At 47.9% G+C, this 18,691-nt stretch overlaps 1 protein-coding gene across 1 annotated transcript in view; it reads right to left on the reverse strand.

Annotated features, from left to right (window-relative positions):
* Positions 1-12,188, reverse strand: part of CABLES2 (Cdk5 and Abl enzyme substrate 2) — a 74,909-nt gene extending 62,721 nt beyond the window's left edge. The window contains 2 exon segments of the mRNA XM_054981796.1: positions 11,522-12,108; positions 12,111-12,188. Coding sequence (XP_054837771.1) covers positions 11,522-12,108; positions 12,111-12,188 — 665 coding nt within the window.
* Positions 12,189-18,691: the final 6,503 nt, after the last annotated feature.

Here is an 18,691-nt window from a genome sequence, read left to right on the forward strand (position 1 = left end):
TCTGCCAGGCCTGTCTTCTCACCCTACCTGGATGAGGGCCTCTCCCCCCTAGCAGAAACCCCCCCTGGCCTGCTCCCTGGGATAAAGAACACAGGCTTTGCCCCTCTCAGGCTTATATAGCACTAGCCCCCTGTGTTCTGATTGGCCAAAAAGGGCACCAAAATGGCCCAGGGGGTCCTGGGAATTGTATGCAGGCCCACTCCCACTGCTAACAGGCTTCTGAGGCCTTGCTAGGCCTTCCCGGCACAGCCAGATCATGACAACTAACCACAACAAAGCCTAGAATGCGTCGCCGCACAAGGATCCTACTGTTCTACTAAGAAACTTGGAAGTAGCAAGGTCTTTGTGGCAAGGATTTTTGTGTGTATAAAGTGCTGTCAAGTTGCAGCCAACCTTGTCGGGTTTTCAAGTCAAGGGATAAACAGAGGTGGCTCGCCTCTGCGTAGCGATCCTTGACTTCCTTGGCGGTCACCTATCTAAGGACTAACCAGGCTGCCTGCGCTTAGCTTCCCAGTTGTCAGGAGACTGGGGGCCAAGCTACACAGGACGAATGACACTTGAACAGCAAGTGTATTTCTCCCTGTTCACTTGCCCTCCACTCAATCCACTTGCCGTTCAAGTGTCATTCGTCACTTGTAGCTTGGCCCTGGGCTAGCCTGGGCCATACAGGTCAAGGATCTTCAGTATTGTGTAAAATAAATATTGACAGCTTTCTAGCCCTTGCGCTGTTAGAACAAGGGCAGCTTGCCCTGGGAAACCAGCTATGTATTTTGGGCTGTGTGTTCACCAAACTGAACCAGCGGCTGCTCTGAGAAAAAGCTGCAGCTTGCATAATCATGAAGATTAAACATGATTTCTTATTTCAGCTATTCAAGTGTCCACTTGTCGTGGGTGTTCCCCAGTCCTTGGGAAGTATTTTTGCCAGGTAGCCTTTCTTGCCCCAGTACTCCATTTCTACATCGGTGCTTTAGCAGGCCTTCCCAGGGATATGACTGAATAGCCAGGCGAGCACCTGCTTTCCTCCCATTTTTCATGCTTTCATAGCCTGTCAGCTTGCAGAGCCTTCAGTGATCTTGGATGCCTTTGCAAATCCTGCCAATTTCAAGGCCAGCTGCAGAAATTCATTAACAATTCTGGCAATGCCGTGCCCCCTTTCTTTAGTCAGCCTTAGAACAAAATAATGGAACAAGAGAGAAGCATGGAGGGAGGTCAGCCCAAAGAAGCTTTTTTAAATTAAAGATCCGGAATCTTTTTAGAAACCACAGCAATCTTTTGGGTATAAAAATCCATAGAAAACAAGCCCATGGTTTTTATTTGCAGTGTTCAAACATAGGGCCAATTTTTAGTGACAGCCTTCCACCACCAAGAGTCAACTCTAACCTTAAATTATCATGCTCTGCAGGGTTTTACTTGACTTTCCCAAAATCCATTTATTAGATCTGTCTTTTGTTCAAGCCCAGTTAGCTCCTTCACTGGATACAGAAACCTTATTTTCCAAACCTGAAACAGCCTTTTAACTTGCAAAAGGCGGCATAGGACCCACTGAATCACGAATAGGTGACAGGAAGTAACATAACATGTGACAGGAAGAGGAGGAGCCCAACTAAAAAGAAATCCCTCTCCACCACGGAATTCCTTTACACAGACATTGCTGCACGGGGTTGGATCCCTTGCACTCTCTATGCATATGCAAATCCTTCCAAAAAGTGGTAATAGGAAAAAACAGTAGGGATCCACAGCCCAATAAGAAGGATCTGTAATCTACTCGAGGGTTCCAATCCACGAGTTGAAGACCACTACTCAAGACACTCACCTGGCCACATTTCAAAGCAGGTGATTCTTTTCTTCCCAACCTGGCTTTTGGTGAAGGAGTTTTAGTTTTATGAGAAAACACTATTGTTGCTGCCATTTTAGCAAGGTTCTCCGAACAGTTTTTTTTACGTTTGATGATTTTTTTTTCTTTACTAGTATGAAGCTTATTAAACAGTGTTGAAAACTTTAGTAGAAAGTAACATTGTAAGCCAAGTAACTATTATATTTGCCTGCTCATACTTTTGATTTTCAGGCATATACGTAAATGTACATCTAAAGCCAGTGTGATATGGTGGTTAGTGGACTGGATTAGAATCTGGGAGACCTAGGTTCAAATCCTGCTGTGCTGTGGAAGCTTGCTGGGTGACTTGGGGCAGTCAACATACCCTCAGCCTAGCTTTCTTCACCAGTTTCTTGTGAGGAAAAAAATGAAGGGAAGGAGAATCGTGTAACCTTCTGCCAACCTTTGCCACTATGCAGATATTCTAATCTAGCCAGATAAAAGTTATCCATCCCATCTCTCAAAGGGGCTAAAAATATCACCCTCTTTTGGGTTTTTTGGCTACGAACGCTCAACAGCAACTTCTTAGAGCACAAAGCCTCTAGTCTGCCTGTCTGTTATCCTGCAGAGAATTACTTTGATTTTGCTTCAAAACTAATTCTAAAGTATAGCTTTCCTATTTTCTTTTTATAATCTTGAAACCGAGTCGCTTAAAACAAAAACAAAAACGAAGTGCTCTGAATATTTGCTCTCGAAAGACAAAAAAGCCAAACACGTGAAATAAAGCTACCCTGACCTGTTATGTAAGAACAGACTGAGTCAATATCATGTCAGTCCTAACACTCATTAATTGTGAACCCTGCAGGGACGAGATCATAATGTACTTTTCCTTGTTTGATGATAAGCTGGGATGTCTGCTAGCTCATCTCTTCCAGTGAGGCTCAGACAAAAACGCTGTTTTGTTTTTCAGCCATTTCTCCCAACTGTATTTTGCTTGGGTTCTGCAATTCTAGCAGCAGCCGTCAGCATCAAAGTCAAAGTCAACACAGCATAATTTCACCTAGCTTACCCCTCAAAGGCATAGCCTCTGCTAGTCACAGTGGAAACAAACACAACAACCTTAAGAGCAACCCTGAAGAATGAGACCAGCTGTCTGTCCACTCAGCGGGGCATCCTGCTTTATGCAGTGGCCAAACGGATGTCCCCAGAAGCCCTACTAGATGGGCACAAAAGTCAAAGGCTTCCCGGTTGTTACCCCAGCAATGGTGTTCAGAGATATACTGCCCCTGAACGTGGAGGTTCCATTTTGCCATCAGGGAACAGCAGAGCATATCCTCGTTATTTATGAACTACAAATGAGCATTATCATTCCTTCTTAGCACCCTCTGCTGCCATAAAGCGTGTATCTTAGTTTTTGTCATCTGAGAGGCTGGATAAGCAAAAGGTGAAAATAGGAGATACAAATTTTTGAAGGGAACAAAAATGAAGCCTATTATTAACCCCAAAAGAGTCTGATACAGACACGTAAGATTAGCAGGCTATTTGGATATCAGGTTTAACATTGTAACACTGAAAACAATGAACTCTTCAAGAACATGTTATCGCACACTGCAATGTGGACAAAATCTATCACATTTAGACAATATGTCCTTGAAAATAAGTTGGGAGTCTACAAGACACATGAGAATCATCTAATACTATAGACTGTCTTACATTAAAAAACCTTCACGCTACACATTTCGAGTAAAACCTTTTATTTAAAATCATCTTACATTCTAAAGGGGAAAATATTTCATAATTTTTTTCCTCGCCATTAATTCCAGCTTTCCTGGGCTTTCACACCTCTACACAACGTATAGGCTTATTTAGAACATACTTTTAAAAAGAGCTTCACCCTTTAGAGAAGCAAAGAAAACTGGGGAAACTGTGTACACACAGCATGCATCAGTCTGAGCTACACATTCACACAAAGATACCTTACACTGAGTGGGGCTATTACTTCAGTGCTTAGTTCTCGCGGCCCCTTCTTACATGACCAGGGTAAGGCCAATCGCCACTTTGGGTTCAGGAAGCAATTTTCTCCAGGCCAGTTTGGCTAGGGATCCTGACGGTGTTTTGCCATCTTCTGGGCATAGAGTAAGGGTCACTGGATGTGTGTGTGGTGGTGGGGGGCGGGTAACTCTGCACTTCCTGCATTGTACAGGGGGTTGGACTAGATGACCCTAGATGTCCCTTCCAACCCTATGATTCTATGATTCTATTAGTTCATCTAGACCAGGAAAAACTACACTGATTGGTAAACTCTCCAGGAGTCTCAGAAAGAGAAAGGCCTTTTCCATGATCACCAGCTACCTGGACTTCTAACTGGAGATACTAGGACTTGAACCTGGGATCTTACGCATCCAATAGCTCCAACACTGAACTATGGCTTCTCCTAATCTACTATTCACTTTTTAAAAAATCATATTTATCCTTTTCTTCTAAGGAAATCGAAGCACCTTCATAGGATGACATTGGGGTGACCAAAGGGAGACCAAAAATCCTTTAAGTTGAGTTAAACCCAAACCGTTGTGATTTGAACTCGCGCCCCCAGTCCTAATTTGACACACATGCCTATGAGTCGGTGAACAACAACACCTGACCTTGCCAGGTTTCTTTTTTTTAAAAATCCTTACGTACAGCAGATCGCTGCTTACACGAGCTACAGAAATACGTGGCATGATTTATACAGAAGAACCTACCCAGTAAAATTCTAGCCTGAACTGCTCACCAGCTTCAGAGAGATCGTATCTACCAATGCAGAAAGAGGAAGAAGCAAAGCCTCCAGATCCAAAAAGGTCACAAAGAAGACATTTGCATCACGGGTCTATTGTGATGGCTCCTTTTGATTTATGATTGGGCACGACATGGTAGGAGGTGGCAGCATCAATTGCCAAGATAATTTATATGCGTCAAGCACTTCCTGTACAGACTGTACAGGGGACTGGATGGATGCAGAAAGCTTGGGAGGTATTTAATACAAGCAAAAAGGTTGCCACAGGTACTGCGTCACAAGTTTGAACTGCCCTAAAAAAAATTAGGGATTGTTCATGCGCACGGTAAACTGAAGTGTGAAACAGGGTCACTATGGGAGGGCTGGAGTCTTGCTCCTGTTTGTGCCAGTACTAAAAGAATAACTCTGAGCGATCTCAGAAAGCAAAAACTCAGAAGGGTAAGAGATGAGTAGGGTGTGCTTGTACCTGTATGACACACGCAATATCAAACCCACACAAAATGACACCACTGCCTTATATTCAAGTTGGTGTACAACATACTAAAAAATAGAATTTGATGCTTCAGCAGTCCAAACGTCTGTGTACATTATGCAAATGCAGCCAATTTGTTTCATACTGTTTGGCGTGACGTATACCAGCTCTGCAGATCATGAAAGAGATTAGAAGCCAGGCAGGACAACACCCTCCACTCTCAACCTCTGAATATTCATTCATCCACCTCTCCAGCATCTACCATTTCAACCACATACTTCCAAGAATATCTTGGCAACCCTGAGGGCTAGAAACTTGATCTTTTTAAAAAGAGACAAATAACTGCGATGTTCTCTGAAAAATGTACTCTGGTCCCCATTCCACATTGTGTATTCTTTCTGTGCTCCCGTAAATTACAGCACTATCTGTACTACGCCCTGACCCAGATAGCCCAGGCAAGCCCAGACTCATCTGATCTGGGAAACTAAACAAGGTCAGCCTTGGTTAGTAATTGGATGGGAGACTGCCAAAGCAGACCATGGGAGCTATGCAGAGGCAGGCAGGGGCAAATCACCTCTGTTAGTCTCTTGCCTTGAAAATCCCAGAAGGGATCGCCATAAGTCAGTGATGACTTGATGACACTTTCCTCCACCACCATCCCTATTATATCAATTCAAACCAATACATCATTTCCACCATAGTATCACCCACCATGCAAGACACTAGCTGATTCCGCACACATTGGATAACGCACTTTAGCCATCGTTTGGAAGTGGATTTTTTGTTTCACACATGAAAAATTCAGTTCCAAATGATCTCTAAAGAGGACTGGAAGTGCATTATCCAATGTGTGCGGAATCAGTGACTGAGCCCTAATCCCAGCTATTCCATCTCTGGCAAATATTGTTTTGCTACCAAAGAGCTCTCCACTAGCAATGTCAGGAATGGAATTTGGGTCTCACCCACACAGAGCACATGCTTGACCAGCTGAGCTACAGATCTCTTGATTATTTTATCAGCTGTAGGGGAAAAAAGGTGCCAGCACAAGATTTTTTAAAAAATAATTCAAAGGGGTCCACTGCAAACGCTATTCAGAAAAAACAGCATCTCTAAAAAAACGAATTTGGAAGACAACTTCATTTCTCAACATGGCAACCCGACTGATTAAGAACAGCCACATTTACTCTTTTTAATAAACAATCTCGTTTATTTTCTACTGAGCCCCCCCCCCAAACACATTCAAACCTGTCCATATTAAGGTTTTTGAGAAGGGACAAACACAGCAAAACAAATCAACAAGGATGTTTGTGTCTGGGTAGGAAAAAAGTACAGTCTACCCAGGGCACATCCACTGGCCATACGTTTGGCTTGAAGACCAAGCCAGTTTGGTGTAGTGGTTAAGAGTGTGGGACTCTAATCTGGAGAGCCGGGTTTGATCCCCCACTCCTCCACTTGAAGCCAACTGGGCGACGTTAGGGTCAGTCACAGCCCTTCCAGAGCTCTCTCAGCCCCACCCACCTCACAGGGAGTTTGTTGTGGGGATAATAATGACCTACTTTGTAAACCGCTCTGAGTGGGCATTAAGTTGTCCTGAATGGCGGTATATAAATCGAATGTTATTATTATTATAAGATGGCATTCAAGGAAAACATGCTCCATTGGGGTTGGCAGTTGACTGATGAAGACTTGGAAAACTGACTGGTCAAACACTTGAGGGCAACGGTCTGAATTCAATGGGACTTTAAAAAAAAATCCCATCCATTTCCCAAGGAGCTCCCATCAGTCTTACGGCTCTGCAATAGCTGTCCACCCTTTTCTGCCACTCACGTTTTGGAACGATAAAAAAACCCCATAGCAGAGATGCTGGTATTTCTTTTGTGTTTCTTGACCGGGGAGTGGTGGCGGCGGCGGCAAGTGCTATCAATTCATAGCTGACTTAAGGCAACCCCTGCTGGGGCTTTCAAGACAAGAGACTAACAGAGGTGCTTTGCCACTGCCTGCCTCTGCAACCCTGCTCTTCACTGGAGGTCTCCCAACCAATTATTAATCAAAGCTGACCCTGCTTAGCAGCTGAGATCTGACAAAATCGGGCTTTCCTGGGCTATCCAGGTCAGGGCAACCAGAGAGCAGGGGCGCTCTTGGCCGGCTGGGAGCCCCCATGCGTGCCCACGCCCCGGCCTGCGTGATGACGTCACGTGTGGTGTCATCATGGGCGCACGTGCGCCACCGGCCCGATCACTACGGTGGGTGGCTGGGATGGCGCGCAGGTGGCCTCCGAGCTCTCCCACTCGGTTGCCTGCATCGCCGCAGACGCCTGTCCACAGCTGCTGCTCCCAGCCGGGGGCATGTGCTGGCGGCAGCGGTGGCGCAGGGCGGGAGGGATAGGAGGCTGCAGCTCTGTGGCGTGCACTCCCGACCCCCGCGCCTCCTCCAGCACTCCCTTCAGCACCCCGCGCCTGAGGCCACCGCCTACCTGGCCTCAATGGCCGCGCCGGCCCTGCCAGGGAGTATAGATATGAATCAGCTGACTATGGTCAAACTCTGGCAGATATTCTTTAAAGATAAAAGCGTTTCTCTATGCGGCAGACAACTATCCTCCTTTTTAAGAGGTACAATACTCCATCACGTTTCCAGAACTGTCATCTTAAGAAAGTCATTTTTGAGATCTAATTCATTATTTCTGGATTCACTATTACAGTTTTCACAAAGGGACATTGTAGTGGCAGGATAACACTGCAATGACTGGGTTCAACTTTTTGCTCTGCTGTCAAGTTTAACGGGACAGTTCCTCTCAGCTTACCGTACTTGTGTCGCCAGGATAAAATAGGAACAGCGACATGGGGGAAGCTTCCTCAACCTTCCCGTGGAACCCTTCACGCCACAGGACTGAACCCTAGAATTCATTTACAAAATATATATCCTGCCTTTCTACCTAGTCGGAGACACCAAATAATCTAACAAATAAGAGCAAAACACCAATAAAACACATCATAACAAACCAATTTAAACCCAAAGTAAAAAAGATTCATAAAAACACAAAACCCGCAGTTAAAATATAGGGTAGGAAGGAAGAGACACTGGGAGAACACTCGATGAAATATAAGTCTCCACCTGCAAGCAGAAAACAACGATGGAAGGGATGAATGCCCCTGGGAAGAGCATCCCACAATTCTGGCACTATGACTGAGAATTAGAGTTTGGTGTACTGGTTAGGAGCGGCAGGACTCTAATATGGAGAGCCAGGTTTGATTGCCCACTCCTCCACTTGAAGCCAGCTGGGTGACTTTGAGTCAGTCACAGCTCTCTCGGAGCTCTCTCAGCCCCACCCACTTCACAGGGTGATTGTCGTGAGGATAATAACAACCCATTTTGTAAACCACTCTGAGTGTAGCATTAAGTTGTCCTGAAGGGCAGTATATACATCAAATGAGTTAGGGATCATAGACTTCACCACTATGTTGCCATACGTCCTACCTGTTGTCTTAAATATGCATTCCTATGAGCTACTTGTGCTTCACGTGGTCTAATGTCAGCCCTAGAATCGCTTATGTTCTGTTTCAGCATTTCTTCAACTCTGTATTGGATTCTTACTAATGCTATGTCTTTGTAAAATTATGTTTATTTACCCTATGGCACTGTTAATGGAAATGTCCTAGAAATTGACTGTACTAATCTCACACTGTGTAATCTGTCTTGAGTCTCAGTGAGAAAGGTGGACTATAAATGACATAAAAACAAAAAATAAATAAATGTTATTATCATGTTATACAGTTCAGGTTGCCACTAGCCCCACACCAGAAGATGATCGCAGTACTTGGGTAGGGTCGTATGGGAGTAGGTGGTCCTTAAAGTACGCTGGTCCCAAACTGTATAGCGCTTTAAAAGTCCGCACCAGATTTGTGCCCCGAATCAGACCGGGAGCCACTGCGGATGTGCCCCGACAGGAGTGATATGACCCAGCCCTGTCAGCAAACTGGCTACAGCATTCCGTACTGAAGTTTCATAACACTTTTCGAGGGCAGCCCCACATAGAGCACATTACAGTGATCTAATCTGGATGTAATCAAGGCAGCAGCCGGATCTTTCCTGCCCAGGAAAGGCCACAGCTACGGACCTGCTCCTTCAGAGGGAGCGCGACTCCCGGGTTAAGGGCTCCATTTCTAGTTTAAACTATCGGACTGACCTCCGAGCACAACAGCACATTTCTCTGATTACAGTGCATTATTCCTCCGTCCACAAATACAACCCTGGCTATTCTTTCTGCAAAGACCTCTGTCTGCCCAACATACAGAAGGCTTCTTAGAGGGGCTTCTGACCGGGCAACAGTGAATAAAAGAGCTTTAAGCAACAGCCCAGCTGGGACTGAAAGATGTATCCAAGCCCAGCTTCAGTCAAGCACCCAAAGCCAAAAACAGCAGTTATGCCCCATAGGAATTCACGGTCACTTCCGCTGAGCACACAGAGGCAGTCTGAAAATTCAGAAGTGAGAAAGTTCCTCAAAGTCTGCTTTTCACACATGCGGAATAAGGCACTTTCAATCCTAGTGCACTTTTCAAGCGGACTTTACTGTGTGAAATTGGAAAATCCACTTGAAAACAACTGGTAAAGTGCATTGAAAATAGAGCGAAAGTTCATTATTTAAAGAATGCAAAAACATTGAAAGTGTCATGCAAAAACGGAATTGTAAACAGAAGTTCCTCTCTGTTTACAGGCTCTTTACTAATTTACTAATAGAGACACGAGGATGAGAAAAAAAGGGGAGGGAGAGAAAGAAAAGGGGGAATAAATAAGGAATATATAAGCAATGTCTTAGTCCATCTTGGTCATGCCTATCAGCTTTTCTTTAGCCCTGTCCCAATTCCCAGACAGGTGCATAAAGAAAGATGGAGCTTCCTGAAGAAACAGAGCTTTATACTCATCTTCCTTTGGCACCAACTTCTACTTTTGTCTCAGATTTGTCTCCAGTTTTGGACCTCGACAACAAAGCCGAGAATCCAGGGAGGTTCAGCAAAGATCTAGATTGCCACTCCTAGCTCAAGGCCGCAATCCTGGTTCTATTAAGTTGAGAGCCTTCTCCATTCAGGCAGGTTTATAGGGTTGTTTTTTTAAAAGGACTGTGGCTTTTATTGCAACGTTTGTCAACTTCCTCATACGCCACTTTCTAGAGTTATCAAACAGAGATGCATTTTTTTAAAATGAACACTCTACAGGGCAACGGGACTTCCAAGTAATATAGGGGAGGTTATGTTGCTGGTGTCCCCTTTGTACGAAGATACAGTGGTGTGAAGAATAAGGAAGAGGTGAAAACTGGGCTGAAGGAGGTGACAGAGAAATAAGAAATTTGCACAATACAAATGAACAGCAACAAGAAGAAATACGTCTTTGCAGTCTTCAGGAAAATAATTCTAGTAGCGATTACAGGGCATAGAGGTAACAGAGAAGCAGTTATCCTAGAGCTAAGAAATAGGAGTGGGAAAACTTTTTTTAAACAATAAATAGTCTTGCTCTGTACGAACAGTAACCACAGTCACAAGACGACACACCGCTTTCCAACCCGCAGGGAAACAATTCTGGAGAAAGAGCAGTAATCGGCTGGGCACAGAGGTGGCAGAGGGTCAGGCATCATTCAGAAAGATTTCTGAAATGTTTCTGAAAGGAAGAGAGCGTCGTAGACAATTCTCTTCTGTTTCAGGTAGGAAGCTATGTCGGTCTGCAGTAGACTAGCAGGATTTGAGTCCAGCGGCACCTTAGAGATTAATAAGATTTTTCAAAAATGTAAGCTTTCAAGAGTCAGCGCTCCCTTCTTCAGATACCTGAAACTATATTCAGATAGCTTCAGGTGGGTAGCTGCGTTGGTCTGCAGTCAAAGAGCAAGATCCGGGCCCAATACTATCTTAAAGACCAACTAGATGTCCAAGGTACCTGATGAAGGCAGCTTTGACTCTCGAAATTCACACCTTGGAAATCTACAATAGACCAGTAGCACCTATAAGCCTAACAAAATTTATTGTAGGGTATGAGCTTTCGTGAGATACAGCTCACTTCTTCAGGGAGCTGGCATCTTCAGGTATCTGAAGAAGTGAGCTGTGTCTCACGAAAGCTCATACCTTACAATAAATTTTATTAGTCTTATAGGTGCTACCGGACTCTTCTTTTCTACTGCTGCAGACAGACTAACACGGCTACACATCTTGGAACTCTAGTTAGTCTTGAAGATGCTATTGGACCCCAATCTATATCCAGATATGTATTCAGATAGCTTTGACTCTCTTGTTGAAAATCTTGTGGACCTCTAAGGTGCCACTGGATCCACATCCTGCAATTCGCTTCTGCAAAGCCAAGCACCCCGAATGGTCAGCTCCCCCCCTCCCCCCAAAGGGACCCAGGTGTCCGAGCAGCTGTTCACCGGAATGGCCAGCTCCCCCACTTCCCGCCAAAGGACCCAGGCGTCCGAGCAGCTCACCTCTGCCTCTGGACCTCCAAAGGGAAGGCTCCTCCGGCCGCGACGCTCTGGGTGGGGCTCAGCAGCCCCGGGGGCGCGATGCCCGGCTTGGGGGTGCCCCCCAGGACCCCTGCCAGGGCGGCGGGCGCGGCTGCAGAGGCGGCGGCGGGCGTGGCGGGGCTGCCCAGCAGCAACTGGGGCAGGAGGGCGGCGGCGGCGGCCAGTCCCCGCGCAGGGTCCAGCTCGGCGGGCAGCAGCAGCCCCTGCGGCGGGGGCCCGTTGGGGGCCAGCAGAAGGCGGGGGCCGGGCTCGGCAGCGGCATCCTCGTCCGGCTGCTCAGCGGGGGCCGAGGCGGAGGACGGCGGCTGCGAGGGCTGCGGCGGCGGCGGCTTCTCCGAGGCCAGGCAGGGCGCCCGCCCGTCCAGGGAGATGTTGTTGAGGAAGAAGAGGGCGGCCTGCCTTCGCCGCGAGTCCCCTCCCCGCTTCCTCGCAGCGGCAGGGGCCGGGGGAAGCGGCAGCGCCGGCGGGTGCTCCGGCTGCTCCTTGGGCGGCTGGCTGGAAGGGGAGCCGCAGGCAGCCGCGGCCATTCTGGCTGGCCCCGGAGCAGCCCGCCCGGGTGGAGCTGACTCGGCTTCCCCTTGCGCTCTGCCCGAGCTAGAGGCCGCTCGGGAAGAGCCTGGCTGGCCATTGGGCGCGTCGCGCCGGTATGCAAATATGGAACGCCCGGCGGCGGCGTTCATTGGCTCGGCTCCGCTCCCATTGTCTAGGCCTGCCCTTGGACCACGCCCCCTCCGCCAGCTACTCGCCCGGGCCTTTCCCCATCATAAAAAAATTGAATGGAAACTGGGTCCTAAGGCCCGCCGAGTTTGGACCGGGAAGTCGCAAACCATCAACAAAAGGACTTCAGAAGGGGGGATTCTCCAATCTGCAAATTTAGGATTTCTGTCTCGCTGAACCTTCGAGTTGTGATGTTTATATTTCTTTTTCTTTGTTTGCATTGATTGTCTTTTACACAGGTGTGTGTGTGATAGGGTTCCCAGCTCCGGGTAGGGAAATTCCTGGAGATTTGGGGGTGAAGCAGGGGTTTTTTTGAGGGGGGCGAGGAGCTCAGCGGGGTATAAGGCCCTGGATCCCACCATCTCCAGAGGAACTGGTCTCTGTGGCCTGGAGATCTGCTATAATTCCAGATCTCCATCCACACGTGGAGGTTGGCAGCTGTGGTGTTTGTGTATATACGGCTTTGAGTCCTCAGTGGAGAGAAAAGAGGACCTATCAAAATAAATCTATGAGACTTTCAACAAAGCCTAGACTCCACGCACATGACAGGCTATAACCAGCTCAGCATACTGCATGGTTTCTGTTTTTTTCCTGATTAGTTTGAACTGTGCACAATTGCATTTCAACCTGAATTTCTTGCATTTCATCACCCCTGGACTCTGTTGCTTGCTTCCCTGCCCTCCACAAAAACACCCTTCTACATAAAATTGGGCTTCTAGGTAGAGCTGCAAACTCCTGGCTGGGAATTTTTTGGAAGATTTGGTGTGGAGCCCAGGAAGGGATCTAATCTGAGTTTAATGCCATAAAGTCTACCCTCTGAAGCCACCATTTTCTCCAGGGGAATTGATCTATGTGGTCTGGAAGTTGGTTGTAATTCTGGAAGCTCTCCAGGTCCCACCTGGAGGTTGGCAGCCTGACTTCCAGGGTTCAATTCAAGGTGTTAGTATTGAGATTTAATGCCTTACATGGCATTACAGCATATTTTAAAGATGTCCTTCTCCCATATGAACCTACCCATCCCTTTCAGTCATCTTTGGAGGCCCTGTTTCTACTGCCCCTGCTATCTGAGGCTGATTCTGCACATGTTGGATAATGTACTTTCAATGCACTTTATCAATCGTTTGAGGTGGATTTTTTGTTCTGCGCACAAAAAAATCCATTCCAAATGATCTATAAAGAGGATTGGAAGTGCATTATCCAACGTGTGCGGAATCACTCTATCCTAGGTGGGTGGCAACCCAAGAAAGGGCTTTCTTGGTCCTGGTGCCAAAACTTTGGAACTCCTTCTCTAATGAGATTCGTCTTTCTCCTTCTGTTGTTGTTCACCAGCAAGTGAATACTTCTTTGTTTTTTTGGTACCCCCTACTAACTATTATTAGCCTTGATGGTGTTGTTAGGTGAGTTTCTGTGTTTATGCTTGATTCAGTTCAAATATGTTATGCATGCTTATATTTTAAATGCTATTTTAGCGTCTTGCAGTGCAATCCTGAGTGGGAGGAAAATACTTAGGGAGCAAAGTAAGGGGTACACTGACATAACTCGGACTTACACAGGTGTAACCCCGGGTGAGTGGCCTGGCGGCGGCCAAGACAGGCGGCTGGACAGAGGTATAAGCGTGGCGTAAATTCCTGCACAGGTGCCAGAGGGGGTGGGCTGGGAGGCAGGCTATGAGTTAGTTGGCTCCCTAAGCCGCTCCAGTCCCAGGCACCCCCCCTGCAGTAGCAGGAAGTTACACTGTGAAAAAGGGCAGTATAGCCCATAAGCACCCATTGAACAGGAAAACTTGGCTCCCCCCACCCCACACCCAGCCCTGCCCAAATAAAGGTTGAATAACAGAGTGGAGAGTATCGCCCCTTGCGGGATGCCACACGCCAGTGGTTGGCATGCGGACAAGCCCTCCCCAAGTGCCACCCTCTGTCCCCGACCGTGGAGAAAGGAGACAAGCCACCACAAGGCAGTCCCTCAAATCCCCACATTGGCGAGGCAGCGGGTCAACAGTTCATAGTCAACCGTGTTGAATGCTGCTGAAAGATCCAACAGAATCAGCAGCGCCAACCCACCTCGATCCAGATGCCTGCGAAGCTTTCCATGAGGGCGACCAGCACTGTTTCCATCCCATGGCCCAGGCGGAAGCTGGACTGGAATGGGTCCAGGATGGAAGAGTCCTTCAGGAAAACCTGCAGCTGTTGCACCAGGGGCAGCGCCAGGGTTTCTGGTGCCTGAGGCTGGGGTCAGCGTCAGGTCTGTTGCTGCCCCTACATGCACGCACATAGTACGCGCGCGTGCCCTGGACTGCAAGATGATGTCACTGCATGTGATGTCATCATGCAGCAAGCCGGCCCCATTGGTGTGGCAGGCAGCTGGGACGGCATGCGGACACTGCCCGTGCTCCCAGTCGGGTGCAGCTGGTGGCTGGGGAGGTGCACATGCATCCTCCCAGCCCTTCCGCTCCATTGTTCCGCATGCCACCCTGGATGCCTGCTGCGCCTGGCCTGCAGCTGCTGCGCCTGGCCAGGGATGTGTGTTGGCGGTGGCGGCAGCACGGGGCGGGAGGGCTGGCATGCTGCAGCTGCTGCGGGCCAGGCTTGGCAGGTGGCTGGGGAGGCTTGAGGGTGGCTTCCCATCCCTCCCGCTCAGCCGCCAGTGTTGCCTCTGCCAGCTCCGCAGCGCGTGCCCCTGCCCCCGGCGCCCCATACGGCACCCCCTTTGGCATCTCAGCGCTCAAGGCGGGGGTCGGACCTGCCTCAGTTGGTGCACCGGCCCTGTCTACCACCACCCGCTCAATCACCTTACCCAGAAACGGGAGGTTTGAAATGGGAGCAACGTCCTGGGATCTCAGGGGGGTGGGCTCTTCCCCTGCAAGGCCACACACTTCTCCTGCTTGCCCTTTGTAGAGCCAGGGATGGACTCCAGAAATCTTGTGCTGGGCAGTGGGATGGTGGGCCCCAGAGCAGGTTCTTTGGTCCTGTAGGCCACCGCTCCATTCTGGGGGGATCATCCCGGGACTGGAACATGGCTCGTGAGGTCCACCCCGCATTCTCCTTACACCTTACACCGCTGCAAGTCAAGGGGCATTGGCTGCTCCCATCACATCAAATGGTCCTTCCAGTCTCCCCGATGGTTTCCAATGGGCAGTGCTGTCAGTTGTTGCAGAGGGTAATGTTTGGGGAGGGACAGATCTTTGTAGCTTGGAGAGCCATTGTAATTCCAGGAGATCTCCAGGCTCTGCCTGGAGGTCGGCACCCCTAAAGGCTCATGTGGCTTTTTGAGGAGATAGTCCTTAAGGTATTCTGGTCTCTGTATTGTTTAGAATACCACTTCATGTTTCATTATAGTACCGGGTATCAGAATCTAGAGTAGTTTCTGACTTTATTTATGTCATTTACAGTCCGCCTTTCTCACTGAGACTCAAGGCAGATTACACAGTGTGAGACTAGTCCAGCCAATATCAGAACATTTCCATAAACAATGCCGTAGGGTCAATAGATACAAGTTCACAAAGATATAGCTTTAGTAGGAATCCAATACAACATAGCGGTGAGGTCTATGGTTCCTAACTCATTAGCGGAGCATCTGAGATCCCCTCCCTACAATATAGCCCTCCTATCTGAGTAAAAATCCTTTTTGAATAATTTGGTTTTGCATCATTTGTGGAACTTTGCATATGCTGGTTATAAGCTGCTATGAAGGACTCTGGTAGGGCTCTTGTGCTGTTTTATTTATTCTGAATAAAGCTATACTTTGTTTACTCAAGAAGACCCTCTGCATATCCCTACGTGATTGTGACATCCAGGGCTTTTTTTCAGGGGGGACGCGGGGGAACGGAGTTCCGGATCCTCTTGAAAATGGTCACATGGCTGGTGGCCCCGCCCCCTGATCTCCAGACAGAGGGGAGCTTAGATTGCCCTCCGCGCCGCTGAGCGGCATGGAGGGCAATCTAAACTCCCCTCTGTCTGGAGATCAGGGGGCGGGGCCGCCAACCATGTGACCATTTTCTCCAAGGGCAACCCACTGAGTTCCACCACCTCTTTTCCCAGAAAAAAAGCCCTGGTGACATCTTACTGTCACAGGAAGATCAGGAAGTACAATTTGGTGAGCGACATTAGAGAAGTCATCTTACTCCCCCCTCCCCACAACAGTTGCCACACCCGCTTCTTTAGTGCACCCCGCTTTTCTACTTTAACCATTCCACCTGGAAAGGATGCTCTTCCTTGGATCCGAAGTGAGAAACGTGCACCAGTCAAGCTGCCTTTATCTTTCTCTAGTGCCGCAAGCCTTCCTTTCCAAAGGATGACGAGCTATCTCGATTCGGGGAGCGAAATTGCCACAGAAGACGGCACACGCAGCGCCAGCAGCTCTCTGCCTTCGGAAATGAATCAGGATTTTTATTATGACATTAAGTGTTTAAGAATGGCTGAGTGGATTGATTTAATCATACAGATCCAGCCTGCGGAGGCTGCTGACTCTTCCTAATGAAAGGCGCTGGCAGCCTTGACATGAATGAATTAAAAACATTCCCTTCAACCACCAGCCTCCGGAGGTGTTCCGTGGAGTCTCACAAAATAGCTGTAGGGTTTTTGTGTGGGGAAGAGAGGTGGAGGGGAGAAGTATAAACAGCATACACACACATCCTGTATTCCACCAAAGACTGAGTAAACTGTAGGACTGTTGCCCCTCTCCAGCTATTAATGTGCACAGAGAAAGGCAATTTTGTGTTTGTGCACATTGGAAAAGCATTCAGGGTGGTTTGCAAGTACAATGGCTGCCTACAAACTAGTACACACAGCACAAAAAAAGGAAGGGGCGTGAAGTGCGGAGGAAAAAGAACAAATTCAGGAACCCAAAGAGAAATTTTCGTAAAGTATTCTATAATATTGTATGAAAGTTCCCATTCACCGGGCACTCCGCAATATACGTAAGAGCGAATGATTCAAAAGGGCATTTTTATACAGATAATAGGGCTATATTATAATGGAACAGTTCAGAAAGATGCTTGTTAAAGGGAAAGAGACTGTGGACTGCACTATTATCTGTTGCTGGATGTATTATCCCAGCGTGTAATTTCTGCATCCTTTAACACGTCATGTTAATATTCACACTTTGTTTCCGTTTTCTGCTTGGTTTTAGATTTCTACAAATCTTAATCCTATTACACTGCTTATCGGATGTCCCATCCAGTTGATTGCACTGACACTGTGTAATCCTCCCTGAGTTTCAGTGAGAAAGGCAGACTATAAATAAAGTAAATAAGAGAAATAAAAATAATGACCAGAGGAAATTGTTGCTGCAGAGATGCTTCTGGAAAGGGAGGAACCAAATGATACCTGGACCCTGGTAGACATGGGAAGGGTCATTGCTGTCCCTTGGAAGCAGCCAGATGGAGTGATGGAAGCAGCGGGAGAAGCCAAACGGCAATTGGTCTCAGGCAAACTGGGTTACCAACTTTTGCTCTATCAGGGCTCCTCTGTCTTTAGCCCCTGCACAGAAGGCTAAAGTTCATCAGGTAAAATTTTTTCCTCTTCGGGCACCAGGTTGCTGCTTTTCTTTCACTGGCTCTGCTCCTGTGTTTTTAACAGAAGTTATACCTGAAGTTTTCCCCCTCAGTTCATCTGTGATGTTGCTGCACGGCAGGTCTCTGTTGAGGGAACAAGAACAGGACTAAGGGAAAAATATTCTGCAAAGGGTTCAGGATAGGGTTGCCAGGTCCCCTTACCCTCCCACCGGGAGGTCGGAGACCTGGCACTTACCTTTGTTGGTCCCCTCATATGCATGATGTCATTTACAGGAAGTGATGTCATCACACAGGCCACAGGCCTGTGCTCTGCAAGGGGCTGAATCAGGCCTCAGTGGAGCATGGAATCGCTGCTGGGGTGGATTGATAGGCCCTGGAGTGCACCTATGCCCCAGGAGGCGTGTTCCCCCACCTTTCCCCCACTGGCCAGGTAAGCAGGGGTGGGAGTTGGAGGGTTGGGCTGGGGGATCTCCTGCCCCCAGAGGGGGATTGGCAACCCAAGTTCAGGAACTTTTAGTCACCTGACTCCACAAATCAAAAAGCTTTTTTTTTTTTTTTTAAGGCAGATTGAACAGAGGTGTGACTGACCCTTACCTCAAGCAAAAACTCTTCTGGGAGTTTTAGCATTGCCACCCTGGCCTCTATAATTTTCAGCTCCACAGTGAGGCAAATTCTGCCCCTGCTGAAGTTGTTTCAGTTCCAGAAAACAGCACGGGCGGGAAGTCAGCAGGCCCATTTCTCCTCACAACGCGATTCCGATCCAAATAAGTTCCCTGCAGCAGCGATCTGACTAAAGGGAAGGTGAGGTGGGGCAGGAGAAGCCCAGTCCAGCTTCTGGTTCAACGGTTCGTCCAGTTCAGGCCTCAGAGAAATTGGCAGAGAGAGAGTTTCCGTGGAGGAGA

The sequence above is a fragment of the Eublepharis macularius genome, chromosome 5 (assembly GCF_028583425.1).
Source record: "Eublepharis macularius isolate TG4126 chromosome 5, MPM_Emac_v1.0, whole genome shotgun sequence".
Classification (NCBI taxonomy): Eukaryota; Metazoa; Chordata; class Lepidosauria; order Squamata; family Eublepharidae; genus Eublepharis; species Eublepharis macularius.